Below are 17,825 nucleotides of genomic sequence, written 5' to 3'. Positions count from 1 at the left end.
TCAGTCTTCCTAAACAATCACTTAATAAAATTTAACATTTCTTGATGACACTGGGTCATACTGAGCAAGTATTACATAGTAGTAATGATGAGTTCCTAGGAGGCAATTTGAATTAACTTGGACACTAAAACAAACTAAATGGTTCTTGAATCCTATGATCTCCTAGGTCTTCAGATTAAAGAATTCATCATTAGTAAAGCATCTAACAGTGCCTGTTCTGAATACTGATTCCCTTTCTCTTCAATCTGGTTGGTCTTGCCTCTAACTCCAAGGTTTCAGCCATTTGCAGATTATGGAAATTAGGTAACTGAATTTCCTAACTTGTAAGTAAAACAACGTTACTGATTTTGGACAATGACAGTCTGAGTGAGGATGGGTGCCTTCAGCCAAAGACAATGCAGAAGCTTCACTAAGAGTCCTTTTGGTTCTGCCTTTATAGGTAAAGGACTACACTCTGGATAATCACATTTAATTCTGAATGCCAGTTAGGTGGCATTTTCTGAATCAGCCAAGAATTCCTACACAATCTTAGTTCAAATTACTTTCTCAACCACTTAAAGAGCAGCAAAATATATCTGACAAACATAGCTCTCCTCAATCTCATAATTTCAAAAGTATTACAGGAAAACTAAATGTACAAACAGCAAGGTTGTCATTAAAACAGAAGTTTTTTGTTTTTTGTTTTTAAGACAGCATTTCGTTTCACTCCTGTTGACCAGGCAGGAATGCAATGGCACGATCTTGGCTCACCGCAACCTCCGCTTCCCTAGTTCAAGCGATTCTCCTGGCTCAGCCTCCCAAGTAGCTGGGATTACAGGCATGTGCCACCAAGCCCAGCTAATTTTTGTATTTTTAGTAGAGACGGGGTTTCACTGTGTTGGTCAGGCGGGTCTCAAACTCCTGACCTCAGGTGATCCACCTATCTCATCCTCCCAAAGTGCTGAGATTACAGGCATGAGCCACTGCGCCCGGCCTAAAACAGAAGATTCAAGAGTCAGCTTTACTTTAACTGAAAACAAAATGTACTGAGGGAAAAAAGATTTCAGGATTGCCTTCAGAAGTTTAGCTTTTGCAAGTTTTTCGCTGAAGTGACAGCAAATTTTTCCTATACCAATAGTACAGTGTCTGCCACAAATCAAGCACCAAGTAACTGCTAATGGAATAAATAAATGATTTTTCCTGCAGTTCATTTCCTAGTTTAAGGAAATAAATGGTAGTATTTTTACTATTAAAATAGTTTTCCAACACTACTACAATAAAACAGTATAACCTATTTCAGGAAAAGAGTCAAGTAACTCTTTAACAATAGAACACGGGAGACACAGGCAGCAAAATATACTCAATTTGAACCTGGATTCTAACCATATCCTAACTCTGGGACCTTGGGCAAATCAAAACTCAAAAGTGTTAATATTTGAGGACAAGTAAAGCTCTGAGAAAAAATCTCAAAGAAATACTTACAGAGAACTTACTACATCAAAGCATTGTACGTACAATGAAGGAATCCAAAATCTGAGGACATAAAGCATGCAATATAGAAACAAAGGCAACAAATGCATACATATTTATGAGTCATGTATCTTTCCTAACCAAAATTGACAAAGCTTGAAAAAATTTTCAAACACTGAAAATAAAGTTAAATCATACTGAAAAATCCATGCTGTACAAGCAACATAACATAGTCAATGACAGAAGTCAGAAGTAACTCTCAGAGCAAGTGCAGACCAGAGAAGGGTATACTTGGAAAATACGTGATCACGCTGGGCTTTAAGGTACAAGTAGAGTTGAGAATGACTCAAAAACTACTTGTTTATGATGTCTTCCTTGTGCCAGACACTGTGCTGGGAGCCTTCACCAGTGTCTCTTACTACCCTCTATGGGTGGGTATTTATCATCCCTTACCTCAGCCTGATTTTTTCAAAGAAAGCATGACTTACAGAGCTAAATATTTCTCCCAGATTGTGGGAGAGCTCATAGTTGAACTCAAAGCCATTTGGCTTTCCACTATTGTAACATCGCAAAGTTATCTAAGCAGTCACAAAGGCAGTAAAATGAACAGATATGGTTGTGAGGAATTAATAAATTTAAATGGAGCAGAAAGTTCCTGTAGAATAATAAAAATGCTGAAAAAAGTAAACAATGAAGGAGGGAGAGCACTGGGTTCATGCTTAAGAGAAGATTTTTTCCTATGCATCAGTATTTCTCAAATCGGGTTCTGTGAACATAATATGTTGGGTTTCTAGCATTCACTTTAAGAAATGTAAAACTGTCCAGGTGACAGGGCTCCCGACTGTAATCCCAACAGTTTGGGAGGCCAAGGCAGGCAGATCACCTGAGGTCAGGAGTTTGAGATCAGCCTGGTCAACATGGTGAAACCCAGTCTCTACTAAAAATACAAAAACTAGCCGGGCTTGGTGGTGCCTGCCTGTAGTCCCAGCTACTCGGGAAGCTGAGGCGGGAGAATCGCTTAAACGTGGAGGCAGAGGTTACAGTGAGCTGAGATCACGCCATTGCACTCCAGCCTGGGAGACAAGAGCGAAACTCTATGTCAAAAAAAAAAAAGAAATGTAAAACTGTATTTTAATTTTGATGCTTCTCCTAAATAAAAGAATGTTCTGGGCCAACTAGACTAAAAGACTAGCTTAAACATAGGAACTGCCTACTTTTTTACTTACTACTGAATTGAATCCCAGTGACCCTCTAAAATAGTATTTTTCAAACTGTGGGTTATGACCTATTGGTGGATTATAAAATCAAGAGCAACATTTTAAAATAAGTGAAAAACAGAATGTATCTCACGTAGTAAAGATAAGTATTGTTTTGTGGTCATTTTGTTTCGGTGTGACAACTAAATGGTGAAGTAAAATAAAGTTATATCTTACACCAGGTTGAGTATCCCTTATCTGAAAAGGCTTGGGACCAGAAGTGTTTACCATTTCAGATTTGGAATGGTTAACCTGGATAAGCTGAGGTTAATAACTTGTAACTCTAACTGAGATCTACAGACTTACTCTCTTTGATTTCTGCAAACTGAAATTTGAGAAACACTGTTACAAGAGGTAGACTGCCACTGAGAAAGACAAAAGCAGGACTTTGGGGAATTTCACAAACTGAAAGTAATGTTAAAAGCAAGTTCATTGGGACGAGAACTAGGATGTCATTATTAGACTATACAAGGTAGAGATAATGTAACACAACAAATTCAGACCAGGTTTAATATCAAGGTAAAGAACCATGGTAAATAAAGAGGTCATTCTGGCCAGGTGAGGTGGCTTACTCCTGTAATCTCAGCACTTTGGGAGGCCGAGGCGGGCAGATCAAGAGGTCAGGAGTTGGAGACCAGCCTGGCCAACATGGTGAAACCCCGTCTCTAATAATACAAAAAAAAAAAAAAAAAATTAGATGGGCGTGGTGGCGCATGCCTGTAGTCCCACCTACTTGGGAGGTGGAGGCAGAAGAATCGATTGAACTGGGAGGCAGAGGTTGCAGTAAGTCGAGATCACCCCACTGCACTCCAGCCTGGGAGACAGAGTGAGACTCCATATCAAAAAAAAAAAGAGGTCATTCCACAAATCTTCTAAAGTCTCAGTGATGGAGTGGGGATGCCTCTCTTCTATTTAGAGATTGAGATCAGAAAGCAGGAATGGGAGCCACTTTTGCAAATCGAAGGGACAGTCAGATGTGGTTAGAGAAGATGAGTGACAAAAAAGAAAGCAGAGGCAGTGCTACTGAAAGGAAAAAAATTAAATGTGTCTTATAAAAGTGCCTCACACTACAGTAGGAAATAAAGGGAAAAGGGACACGCGGCAGAGTGTTATAGAAACGGTCGCTAAAGAATCACATCTCCCTGTACCCATAGCATGTGTGGTCCCCTTCCCACAAGGCGGCTGAGCTTGACACCACTTAATTGGCAGTAGCTAACGGGACATCATTATAAATATGACACCAGGAGGGGCATACAAAGTAAAGCATGTGTGGAAAAGAACTTACTCTCTTGATGCTACGTAAAGAAATCCAGGCTACCTTACTAGAGAAGGCTAAGAATAGAGAAATGAGCCAGCCCAAGTGAAGCCTTTAGACCAGCCTGTCTGACAACCACCAGACATATGAATGAAACCATCTGGGACTATTTAGCCCCAGAAAACCTGAGAGCTGACTGCAGAACCACTCAGCAGACCCACTGACTTGTGAACAGTAATAAAAATGGCTGTTCTTTTAAAGGTACTAAGTTTTTGGATAGTTTGTAACATGACAATAATGGATATAGGATACCTGGGGGGTCAGGGTGGGGGAAACAAGGGTTGTAACATTCTGAATTTAACTTTTATTTCAATGCCTCAAACTCAGAAAGATGAGTCTTTAGGCCATGTAACCATAAATCTACGCTTGTAAGATTAATCAAAACTTCTTGGCTTGGCATCCTGAAGTCTTAGTCTGGTTTTAATCTATCCTTTCAATCCTATCACTTGACATTTTTTCCAAAAATGCCAGTTTGAATAGTTGGTCCATTTATCTGAGCTTTTATTCTCATCCCTCCCCCTTCTCTTTGGTTATCCAAAATCCTTCAAGATCCAATGTAAATAGTGTTTTCCTTTCCTGTTCAATTTTCGGCTAAAATAATTTCAAGATGCTCTACTTCTCTTAATCCATACTTACTACACCGCTAGATGCCTTGCTAATACTGTCGCTTAACAATTGATACATGCTATAGATTTTGTAAGCTCTTTACGGGTAGAGGTCCACTCCATAATTCTCCATAGCTACCTTAGTGTTCCCACATAAGAGCAATTTAAACATCTGATTAGAATAAATCAAAAGATATATGTAACTAAAATGTATGTGGGTTTTTTGGGGTTTTTTATTTTTTTTTTATTTTTTTGGTTTTTTTTTGAGGCGGAGTCTCGATCTGTCACCCAGGCTGGAGTGCAGTGGCGCCATCTTGGCTCACTGCAAGCTCCGCCTCCTGGGTTCACACCATTCTCCGGCCTCAGCCTCCCAAGTAGCTGGGACAACAGGCGCCCGCCACCACACCCAGCTAGTTTTTTGTATTTTTAGTAGAGACGGGGTTTCACCATGTTAGCCAGGATGGTCTCGATCTCCTGACTTCATGATCCGCCTGCCTTGGCCTCCCAAAGTGCTAGGATTACAGGCTTGAGCCACTGTGCCCAGCCCTATGTATGTAACTGAATTTTAACAAATCTTCTTAGCTGAACATACATACTTAGAGACCTTTAGTCTTTTTAATGTAAGTCAAGGGGGAAAAGGTAACATTTTTATTTTGAGATACATTGTGCAACTGCCAATGCCAAAAGAAAAACAATGAATCAGGAGGCTTTCCTGGAAAATAATACATTGTTAAAAGTTGCAGTGTATGTATGCTGGGAAACATATTAATGAAAGCAAACTTTCCATTTTACAACTATATGAGGATACTCACATTGATTGGTTAATTTTATAAACTGAATTTATCTGTAGGAGTTGGGAAAAATAATGTAACCTCTCATCTTTGACAGAATCTCAAGAAAGTAAGTAGAGCAGCAGTTTTATAGTCAAAAACCTATGAAAATCCTGTTTGGCAGGTTAGTAAATGTTATGAAGTACAACTGCAGAATAAATCTTCTCTTCCCTCATTTTAATTTAGGACCAAAAAGGATAAGAAGGGGGCAAGCAAAGCTTAGTTTTGCTAAAACTGATATAAGCATACTCTGCAAAGTAGAATTTATTATCTCTAACATGCAATCATACTAATTATGAACATTTAAAAAATTATTTCCCATGAGCACTATCTAAACTTCTCAAAGTTTAAATGACTTATTGCTCCCTCAATACCTAAAGTAATTATCACTAATTAACAAGCAAGCTATCTTTTCTTCTGATTTGAAGTGTCCTACAAATTAAGATAGCCTCTAATAGTCAAAAAGAAAGTCTAATTTTTAAGGAAAATGCTTAGTTTCAAATATCTTGCAGTTATAATGTAACATGTATATAAACAAAAGAATCAACGTGTATCAAACTGATGAGACATAAAATACACAAAGAAATGTCCTAAATATGTAATCGAAATATTCTGTAGCTCTAACAGTTTTAATTTGGTTTTTATTTCTTATACCAATCAGGCACCAATAATGGCTAATAAAGGTAATCAAGACTAGCTCAAATAGTACCTCCTCAGTAAAGCCTTCCCTGATACCCCAGCCTGAAGTGCTTACTACCTACTTTGAACTCTTTAAGTTGCTATACATAAAATTAACTTACTCTCCTAAATATCCACTGATAACGAACTGATTAATTAGACCCAGCCATAAACTAGAATTACTACATACTATAAAACGGAAAGCCATAAACTTACATGAGCAGCTATGGAATGAGCTAGAAGATGCTTTTGGGGGGAGGGAAAGCAAGATGCAGTGTAGTTATCTTTATTTTCTTAAAAAGAGCAAACTAGTTCTGGAAACCATTAGGGGATTTGTCTTTGTGGAAATGAGAACGGAACTCTAGAATGGGAAAAAGATCAAGTTTTCATTGTATGCCCTTTCTCAGGGTGAATTTTAAAAAAACCATTTCAACTAGTACATTTTCAATTTAAAACAAAACAAAACAAAACAAACAACAAAAAAGCAAAACCAGGCTAGGTGCAGTGGCTCACGTCTATAGTCCCAGCACTTTGGGAAACCAAGATGAGAGGACTGCTTGAGCACAGGAGTTTGAGACCAACCTGGGCAATGTAGGGAGATCCTGTCTCCACAAAAAATTTTAAAGTTAGTCAGGCATGTTGATGTGTACCTGTGGTCCCAGCTACTCAGTAGGCTGACGCAGGAGGATCGCTTAAGCCCAGTTGGTCAAGGATGCAGTGAGCCGTGACTGTGTCACTGCACTCCCGCCTGGGTGACAGGGTGGAGACCCTGTCTCAAAAAATAAATAAATAAATAAAAATAAAGCAAAACAAATTTGTTAATACACTGCCTTTTGACATCTTTTCAGCTGTCATTCTGAAGTGATATTTAAATATTATCTTACTAATTTATATCCCACTAGCTGCCCGTATCTTTTATCTCCTATAACATCTAAACCTAGGTCCTTGCATATAAATGCCTTCTTAAAAGTACAGAATTCTCTCTCTCTTCTCCTCTCTCTTCTCTTCTCTCTTCTCTTCTCCTCTCTCTCTTCTCTTCTCTCTCTCTTCCTTCTCCGCTCGATACCTCCAATAAAAATCTCTTGACCGTGGAAAAAAAAAAAAAAAGTACAGAATTTATTATATCGAAATGTGAAATCTTTTCTTTAATCAGGATAATTATGCTGAATTTGCTACCCTCTTTAACCTAGTAAAAGCTGTTTTACTAACTGTTTAAGTAATTGCTTGTAATTTCTGCTAAGTAAAGTTTCTTGATCTCTCATGGTCAGTATAAAGTATACTTAAATATTGTTGAATATCATTTACCTGGAACTGTTCCAAATAAAGTATATTTCTGAAGCTTAACTATCTCAATATGAAAAGAGCATAAGGACTAAAAAAAAAAACTTCTAAATACACTATTTTTCTTTCTGTTCAATGTTTCTGAAAAGGGTACTTAGAGCAATTATGTTTTCATTTGTTGGGACGGTCCTGATCACTTCAGAAAATTTAGCATTCAAGGTCACGGGCACTAAATGCCAGTACCACATCCCTAGTCATAGCAACATCCAAAAACCTGATCCCACATATTTCTAAGTGCCTTTGAAGAGAGAACTGGAGGTAGGGAAAGTACTATGCCCAGTTGAGAAGCACTGCTTATATGAGTTAAGAAAATTATATACACACACACACACACACACACACACACACACACACACATCAATTATATATGTATATATATACACACACACCGTATATAAGTATACACACACACTGTATATAAGTATACACACACACATCATATATATGTATATATACACACAAACACATATTTTTTTTATTAGAGTCTCCTGTATCTTATATCCTTTGTAACATCTAAACCTAGGTCCTTGCATATATATATATATATGTGTGTGTGCATATATATATACACACACACATATGTATGTATACACATACACACACGACTGTAATTCAACCCTTTAAAACAACTGTCAGCCACCAGATCACTACTGATCAATGGTCAGTAACAGTTACAATCAACCAGTCAGCCAGTCCAGTATATAGTGCTGTCAGCAAATATCATACTCCAACAAATCAACTATTACAATGGCCAATTTTTCCAATGAACTATTATTTTAAAATCCCTTTAGAACAACTTCTCTGTTGGAATGCTTCTTTTAAAACTCCCAAATAACCTCCCTCTTTACTGTACTCATCTCAGTGATAAAATATATAAATCATAGTTTACTACAATTACCTGTCTACCTTCCTCCAGAGACTATAAACTCTTTGAAGCCAGGGACCATGATCATCCTTGCCTAGCCTGTATACAGTAGATGTTCCACAGAAATGTTGAATGAGTGACTACTGGCCCAGTCTAATACAATTAACTAGTCTAAAAGGTTCCAATTATAACCAATTTTTGTACAATAAATACAGTAATAATCCTGAAACAAGTAAATGCAAGAAATTACTTCTGGTTATTCTATATACTTATTCTAAGTCAATTTTAAGAAAATGAGTTGGTTATATTGCCCATATTAAAGCTAACTTTGAAAAGATACAAGGAAATTTAAGAGCTGGGCATGGTGATGTATGCCTGAGGTCTCAGCTACTTAGAAGGCTGAGACAGGGCCGGGCGTGGTGGCTCACACCTGTAATCCTAGCACTTTGGGAGGCCGAGGCGGGCGGAACCAGCCTGACCAACAAGGAGAAACCCTGTCTCTAGTAAAAACACAAAATTAGACGGGCATGGTGGCACATGCCTGTAATCCCAGCTACTCGGGAGGCTGAGGCAGGAGAATTGCCTGAACCCGAGAGGTGCAGGTTGCAGTGAGCCCAGATTGCGCCATTGCACACCAGCCTGGGTGACAGAGTTAAACTCCATCTCAAAAAAAGAAAGAAAGCTGAGACAGAAGGATCACTTGAGCCTAAGAGTTTGAGGTTGTAGCGTGCTATGATCATACCTGGGCAATATAGCAAGACCCCATCCCTCAAAAATAAAATAAAATATATAAAAAATTTAAAATTTATGACATGCGCTCTACTATGCCCATCCTCTACTTACTCTTCCCTCCTCCCACTTAAGCTGTAAGCAAATTCTCATTTAAATAAGCAAAGGGGGGGGTGGCTTATTTCCAGAACTGTTAATAAGAAAAACATTTAATGCCTTTCGTTTCTATTTGGCTACTCAGAATTCAAAAAATCTATTAATCTCCTACCTCACTCAAAAATAAAAATCTATAAACTAGGGATCATAAGCAACTACTATGTCTGTGGGTTTCACCACATTCTCCAGAAACTGAACTTTTGCTCATAAAAATTACATAGCATGTAAACTAAGTCATTTTTTAAAGTAAGTGCAAAACTAAGGGTTACACAAGCACTGAGCATCAACACTGACAGAATATTAATTCTGAAGCCCATTAACTTTGACAAACGTTTATTCATCTTTGCCTTCTTGAAGCGTGTGCCTATCCCAGTTTTACAGGAAAAGCTTAAATAGAAAAAGTTAAATAATAATCTCAAGGTTAGAAACTAAGACATAATTTCTAGCTCCTAGTATCCCTGGTACTATATTTAGATTGCACCAATAAATTCTATAATTGTTAACCATTGCTTCACTCAACTTGGTATCAAAATGCTAGGTAATAATTGCTAAGATACAATTTTATTTTTATTTTTTTGAGACAGAATCTTGCTCTGTCACCCGGGCTGGAGTGTGCACAGTGCACCATCTCTGCTCGCTGCAACCTCTGCCTCCCGGGTTCAAATGATCCTCCCACCTCAGCCTCCTGAGTAGCTGGGACTACAGGCACTCGCCACAGAGCCTGGCTAATTTTTTTGTTTTGTTTTTTTTTTTGTATTTTTTGTAGAGAAGGGGCCATGCCATGTTGCCCAGGCTCAAGCGATGGCCCAACTCGGCCTCCCAAACTGCTGGTATTACAGGTGTGAGCCACCTCCACCCCTGTAAATAAACATAAATAAACAATTGTTTCAAGTTACCTCCCCTTGACAAGATCACTAACATAAATAGGTTACCTGAAAAACAAAACAAAAAACCTCACCTCAGAAAATGTTCCAGAGGAAATCAGACACATTCTGTATCGTTTCAAATGGAGACTCCTTTTAAGCATATTTAAATTATTCTGAGATTACAGTGTATGAGATATTTTATAATTTTTGAAATCCACAAATCCAGCATTCGTTTCATTAGTGTTTGATGTTTTTGTCAGTAGCATCAATAACAATTTATGTGGTAAGACTAATCACTTAATGAAACTAATATAGGAAATTACTTTCATTCTGATTTTTAAAATGCTGTTTCACTCATTAAAAAACTCAAGTCTGGCGGGGCGCAGTGGCTCACACCTGTAATCCCAGCACTTTGGGAAACAGGCAGGTGGATCACCTGAGGTCAGCAGTTCGAGACCAGCAGTTCGAGACCAGCCTGGCCAACATACAGTGAAACCCCAAACCTCATCTCTACTAAAAACACAAAAATTAGCTGGGCTTGGTGGCACACGCCTGTAGTCCCAGCTACTTGGGAAGCTGAGGCAGGAAAATCGCTTGAACCCAGGAGATGGAGGTTGCAGTGAGCTGAGATCGCACCACTGCACTCCAGCCCGGGTGACAGATCAAGATTCCTCTCTCAAATAAATCAATAAATAATCTTTAAGTGATAACTTTACAATGTCACACACTCACAAAAAGGGTGGGGGGAGTCCAGCTTGCATGAGATTCTATTTTCCCAGAATTATTAATCCTGCTTATAAATACTTCTGACAAAAAAGAATTTACAGTAATTAGCCTTAAAACTATCAGTAGACACTATTAGGGGAAAATGTCTTTCAGCAAAGCTAGACTTTAATAGTTTTCACTGATTATTATATAAAAACTGATTCGACTTACAAATGAAATACTTCCTATTATGGGTGCCTTAGAGAAATTTTTTTATCTCTAAAATAAATCTTTAAAGACCAATTAAGAATGAGTGGGTACTGCAAGGTAGAGAAACTGAGAAATTTCAACAATTTTTTAATATTAGAATTCAAAGGAATGAGACTTTAATTTTGCCACAGGTACTCACCAGACCTATTTACCTAAGTAGGGAGCTTTCACATTGCACATCCTCCTAGACGTCACCACTTGATCTCACAGTTTTTGTTTTTAAGATTATGAACAGCCATCAAATAATTTGTGACAATAAAGTGCATATAGCAACGGAAATTCTTTTGTATGTGATCACGTATCCCCGACATAATAAAGGAAATATTTCAATATTTGGAAGCTAAAAAATAAGTGAAAATGTAATCTACTCAGCTAAAATGGTCAACCATTGTTCTACGTTTAGACCAATATTTTTCCAAAACGAATTCTCTGTAACGATACACTCACGAGTTAAATCTAAATATGACCTGTGTAAATTGTGTCTTCTTTTTCCTCCTCAAGACAATCAAATCGAAGTCTTCACCAGAGCCAGCAACACTACCTTGAAATTTCAATCCTAAGTGTAAGGCTCGTAATGAAGTCCAAATGTAGTCCCAAACTCTCCGATTTCATCATGGATGAAATGATTTTCATCATTAGCAAACAGTGTTATTAACATTCCAAATTCTGGTTAGAATGTAGTCACTGGTGAGCAGTGTCCCTGGGCAAGCAAAGAAAAGATTTGAAACTACCTAAAGCAGAGATCCACATGAACCTCAGTCTTCTCCCACTTCATCAGGAAGCCAAATAGGAAGGACTCCAAGAAACAGGGGTGAGGGGGTGATCGGGAGAGAAAGGATAGCGGAAATCATACTCCTCGAAGGGTGAAAGCAAATGAGAAACGGACTCTGGAAAAGCCGCCCCAAAAGGACATTCAACCTGAGACAGATGTATAGGGACAGCTCCTCTACACTAAGGAGATAAGTGGTGCACCAAGCAAGCAAGTATGGGCAGGAGGGGACAACCTCCGCCAAGCACCCCCTCCCGAACGTCTAGCTCAACTAGAAGGGGTCGGCGGGGACTGCTCCTCCGAACATCAACAAAGGCCCCTTCAGTCCTAAGGCGAAACTCGAACAACAAAGGCCCGGAGACAGCCAGGACAGGGCCAGGGCTGGGGGCGGGACGGATGAAAGCAGGGGAAGGCAAAGGAATCAAACCAGTGGGGGCGGAGGCCCGTCGGAGTGGGAAGCAGAGGCGCAGAGGCGGGAGGCGCGGTAATCCCCAGTGCACAATAAGAGGAGGACGAGGAAGAGAACCTGGCCTCCATTCTCCTCCTACTCTCTCCAATCCGCACCGTCTACATTTCCTCAGCCGCGGGGACCGCGCAGTCCCGAGTTCAGGGAAGGAAAGGGGAGGGGGGATTTTCCGCCTTGACCACAACTCCCTTCCCCCAGCCAGGAGCTGCAGACGACAACAACCGCCACAACTGCAGCCACACAAAGGCGCCTTCCTTCTACTCCCGCTCCCACCCGGGCGGAGGCGCCGATGATGCCAAGGAAGCTGCGACCACCTCTCGGCCGCCTGGCGCTCGCTCGCCCTCTTCCCCCTCTAGCTGGGGAAAGGGGGAGGGGACCACCGGGCGCCCTCACCTGGCACAGCTGCTGACAGTAGTCGGTGGCCGCTTCCACGGCCGGTACCCGGCTCTCCCGCAGCTGTCGCTCCAACTCCTGGAGCCGCTCGCCCAGGCGCTGCAGCTCCGCGACGCAGCCGCCTTCGCCGCGACTCAACCTCTCCTGCTCGGCCTCTTCGTCCGCCATCTTCACACCCCGCTCCGTCGCGTACGCACCTGGGTCACGTGATAACACAATGCCACGTTCGGCGGGGTCACGTGCCGGGCGCGCTTGCACGGCGCCGAGCACGTACAAAGGACCCGATGGGGAAGATATGGGGGTGGGGAGAGTGGCGCGAGAGAGCCCGAGGGAGGTGAAGGCAAGGGGAAAGGAGAAGGGCGGGGTTGGGGCGGTGCGGAAAACCGCGGTTTACTTACTCCGAGCGGGAAGTAGGCAGCAGCGGCCGAAAGGGGCGGGCTGGTGAAGGCCTGCTCTCGGTCACGTGGGCGCTGCGACGGGAAAAAGCCTGGGGAGGGGCGACCCTCTCCGGCGTCCCGATCCCGGCGTGGCTTTCCCCAGTCCACGAAGTCTTCTACGGACATATCCTCCTGTTCCCCAAGAGGATGGCACAGGGAGAGTTCTGAGTGGTCTCGGGCAATGGCTGCATTTGCTGTTGGCCTGTAAGCAGGCCAGAAGCAGAGGAAGAGAGAGAAGGTAAAACCCGCCCATGGACCGCAAGCGTGAGAGCCAAGGCAGGACTATGAACTGTCAAAATTGTCTCTGACTTCTCACCAGGCCAGAGAGGAGGGATCTAGTGCGTGAGGTACCAGATCTCGTCTCACTTGACTCTCCTCCTCTTCAGCACCAAGAACGCCTGTCCCCTGGAAACACATTCTCTAGGGGGTGGAGGCAACAAAGGAAAAGAACAATTGGGTCAGAGCAGAATGAGGTTCAATCCTCAGTCTGGAGAACGGAGCAAATTCATGAAAAGCGTAGTTTAAAAGAAGTCACAATATGAACAGACCAGATGACTTTTAAACCATGAGAACATTTCTAGAGTAAGTGATAACTAACTACTCTGTTTCACCGTGATTTAGACTCTGCTACACTACAGAAATCACCAACAATGAAAACAGGCTATATGTGAAAGCTATTGAAAAGAAAGTAGGTCAAGGAAAAAAAAAACAGCAATAAGGACTCCATTAAAAATCATAACGGAGGAGAGGAAATTGATGCTAAAATAAAACAATGTCGAGAATTATTATAAATATCTACAGCATTTTTTTCCCTAATGCTACAAATAGAGGTGGCATTCTGAACCACATTTTACTTACAAGCTGAAAGGAATTAATACTTGGCACTTGAACAAAAGAGTAGAAGAGGTGCTACAAAAATCGAAGAGCTTAACCTTAAAGTTCTTAATAAAACTAATTTTTTTTACCGTTAGAGCATTAGACAAAAGACCTATCTGTCTTGCAACTGAATAGTCTACAGAAATTTAGAAACAATGATATTGATAAGGCACCCAGTCTTTTCATTTACTCTGGGTGAAGTATATTTTTCTAGTACAAGCATCTAAAAAATAATTCCCATCGTGGGCAGTGTCCTCTTCAAGAGATTTCTCGTAATTAATGGAAAGTGTTCTACATACTATGTTGTCCAGAATAAATGTTTTATAACGCATCAGTGATGGTGATGTTTTTAAAGCGCATTATATAAGGTGACCAGGCACAGTTAAACCCCTTATGAGAAACAGTATCAGTTAATATTACATATTAACAAGGTAGAATCTTCAAATGTTTAATCTTCAAATGTTTACTCATGGAAGAGACTGGGAAGTACACTGAAAGGCTGAGAAGAGAGGATATAATAGTATCACTGAGTTGAAAAAGCAACAATTAAGGCAGCTAATTATTTTTAATATTTGCAGTTCACTTTCCCAAGTTAAGTATTTTAGATACCCAAACCAGGTTTCACCAGTTTGTTATCTTAGGATTCCAGTGAAAAAATGCAAAAAGGGAAATATGAGATTAGCCAAATGTACCCGTAAATCCAAGGACTGGTAAGGTATCACAGGTTAGCAACCTCATTTCCACTTCAAGTATAATGGTTTACACCACACCTAATCTATAGAAAGGAAGAAAAAATGGGGGTTGAGGGGTGGGAGACATATATATCCAGATATTGATTTTTTAAGAGAATTGCCTGATAATGTAGGTCATTCCTACCTCTTGCACATAACAACCCTAAAACTATGGAGACTTGATTAGCAAATTGATTCTGAGCACCATTACTATCTGGTAAATGTCCATCAGCATGGATGGCCATGTCTTTTACTTTTATTTGGTATCTGTGAACCCTATCTCCACATTCCTCCATTTCTTCTCCTTTGCACACACATAGAAATATTTAGAGCCTACAGGAAATGTAAGGATTGGGGGTGAGTGGTGTAATTAACACTCATTTATTGTGTACTTGATATTTGCAGGCACTACTTGGTTTGGGACAAGCCAGAGGCGAATAAAAGCTCTTCCTGCCTTGAAGAAGCTTACAGTTTTGTGGGAAAATGATCTGCAATGGGAATACATACGATATGGCAAATGTTCTATTATGAAAATGCATGCCTGTATTCAACTTAGAACATCAAAGAATTAGAACATCAAAGTAATCTAAGATACTAACAAGAATGTCCAACGAATCTCTACAGAAGTGCAGGCTTTTTTTTTTTTTTAATTAAATGAGAAGGATTGAAAATATATCCCGTGACAGGTCAACCTTGTCTTGGAAATCTCAGAAATCTCAATCTTATCCATAGAAAAGGCATGACTTCTGTCCTTATGTCCATTTGTTCTTTAAATACCAAACTGTCAGCTCATAGGAACCATTTACACACACACACACTGACACACACACAAACACGCACACCCCTACTTACTGAGATGTTCCTGGGGAAATTCGAAGACCTGTTCCATTGAGAAAACAAGAATAAGCCCCTGGGGCAAAACACTCCGCGTCTCTGGGGAACTCAGTATCCGCGCCGCGAGCACCCATGCCCATTTTGAACACAACGCGACTGCTATGGACGTGGTATAATCATATGGACCTTCACTCCCAAGAGACTCGATTTCAGAGAAAATCTGGGAGACAAATTTAGATCCCTACCCCCACCCACGCGATCAATAAAGCTGGGGAGACCTTTGGGGGAGGGGACAGATGTGCTTGCATCCGGGCCGTGCGTGCCTGCTTCACGGGTTTTCCGGGCAGCACCGGCCCGCACACGCCGGTGCACTCTTTTTCTGGAATTCTTGAAATAGCCAGGCCTGAGGACAGTAAGGGAGCTGGGTTGTGTCTGCTACAGACAAGCGGCGCAAAGCCTGGGGGCCAAGCCAGGGATGCAGGGAGCACGGCGTTAGCGGATGACGGACAGCTCAGGGCTAAGGCCTGGCAGGTCCTTCCTACCCCCTACCCAGTGCACCTCGCAGCCCCGCCCTCGCCCCAGCACGCGAGGTGAAAGCTTGAGGCCCGGGGATGGCGGAGTGCGCGCGCCACTATCGGGGCGCTGTCTCTTCCCCCGCTCTCGCTCTGGGCCGCATAACAGAGAAGGTCCGCAGGCCTGGGGCCACGGAGGGCACCAGATCGGTCCGCTCTGCTCCGCTAACCCAGCCTGCGCCCCTCCACCCCGCCAAGGCCCTGCTGGGCGCTGCGCGGGTTGCTCGCGTCCTCTGTTGTCGCGGAGCCGCCGCCGCCGCCGCCCGCGAGCCAGCAACGCCGACAACCAGCAGCTGCAGGCCCGGCGTTTGCCGCCGCGGTTTTTCCACCCAGCACTGAGGATCAAGCCAGCTGTAGCCTGGCTGCGACTCCCTGCTTGGGAGCAGAGGCCGCCAGGGGCCCCCAGGCCGAGAGATTCTGGAGCCTTTCCAGGATGCGGCGGGGCGCGGGGCCTCCGGAAACCCACCCCGGGGCTGCTGGAGTCTGTCGTGCAGAGGCCGTGGCGCAGGCACTGCTGCCTGATTTCGAAGAGGCTCCATCAACCTACTCTCTTCCAAAGGGCTGGGCAGCCCAGCCACAGACAGGCAGCCTCTGGATCTCAGAAGTGAGGGACGGAGTCTATCCTGGGTTTGGTCCAGTAGAAACCCCCCACCCCCACCCCCAGAGTCTGGGAACCAGTGCTGTGCCCACAGATGCAAAGAGAAAGAGCATGGGTTAAAGCGCTATTGGGATCGGTTAGACATCACACTTTTCCAAGGAAGACATTTTCTTCGAGAGGAACAGCAAAAGGAGTCAATATGATGTTAAAAATATTAAGGCAGGTGCTGTGCCACATGTTGAAGTGATTCCAAAAGCAGAGAAAACATGGGACTCACATTTAAGAGGATTAATTGTAGCTCTTGAGTTATTCCCAGAAAAAAAAAAAAGGCTAGCATATATATTTTCATATATTTACATGAACAGGTAATTAAATAAGGAGGGATTTTAAAAAATTGTCTATTTGGATATCGTTTTCCTTTCCATTTGAGGAAAAGCCAAATGCAAATAAGGAGAATAACATAATCCCAAGCAGCTGGGATTATAGGCACCCACCACCACACCAGGCAAACTTTTGTATTTTTAGCAGAGATAGGGTTTCACCATGTTGACCCGGCTGGTTTCGAACTCCTGACCTCAAATGACCAGCCCGCCCCGCCTCGGCCTCACAAAGTGCTGGGATTACAGGCGTGAGCCACCACAACCAGCCTGTTTCTATAGAGAATCCTGGAGTTGGTTCACAGCATTTCTCCGAAGAATCAAAGAGAAATATTTTAAAGTGCCTTTCTTTTCCTATATTTCTAAATTTTAATCACTGTGCCTCATTTGCCTCATCAGAAATTCAAGGTGATTAAAAAAAATTAGAGAATACAACTTTTGTGGCATTTGGCTTTTTAAAGAAATAGTACCGTGCAGATGTGACAAACTTGGAAATTCCCAGGTCTCTTCCCATTTTAGGACATCAACTTCTTAGTTTTGCTGGTTTCTGTAATTCTTATAGGTATGTTCTTCAATATAACAACAATAATAATAATGTAAATAATATCATTTTGAGTAGTATTCTACTCATGTATCAGGCCAGAATTGTTGTTCCCACCAAGTGCTTACCCTCTATCACATTACCACATCTTTACAAAAATATTCTC

General features: G+C 41.8%; 1 protein-coding gene across 1 annotated transcript in view; it reads right to left on the bottom strand.

Annotated features, from left to right (window-relative positions):
* Positions 1 to 13,695, bottom strand: part of ZNF292 (zinc finger protein 292) — a 107,274-nt gene extending 93,579 nt beyond the window's left edge. The window contains exons 1-2 of the mRNA XM_030809453.1: positions 13,092 to 13,695; positions 12,694 to 12,890 (exon numbers count right to left, since the gene is read on the bottom strand). Coding sequence (XP_030665313.1) covers positions 12,694 to 12,861 — 168 coding nt within the window. The 5' untranslated portion in view covers positions 12,862 to 12,890; positions 13,092 to 13,695. The remainder of the gene's footprint in view (positions 1 to 12,693; positions 12,891 to 13,091) is intronic.
* Positions 13,696 to 17,825: the final 4,130 nt, after the last annotated feature.

This window comes from Nomascus leucogenys, chromosome 3 (assembly GCF_006542625.1).
Source record: "Nomascus leucogenys isolate Asia chromosome 3, Asia_NLE_v1, whole genome shotgun sequence".
Taxonomy (NCBI): Eukaryota; Metazoa; Chordata; class Mammalia; order Primates; family Hylobatidae; genus Nomascus; species Nomascus leucogenys.
This window is presented reverse-complemented; position numbering and strand designations above follow the sequence as displayed.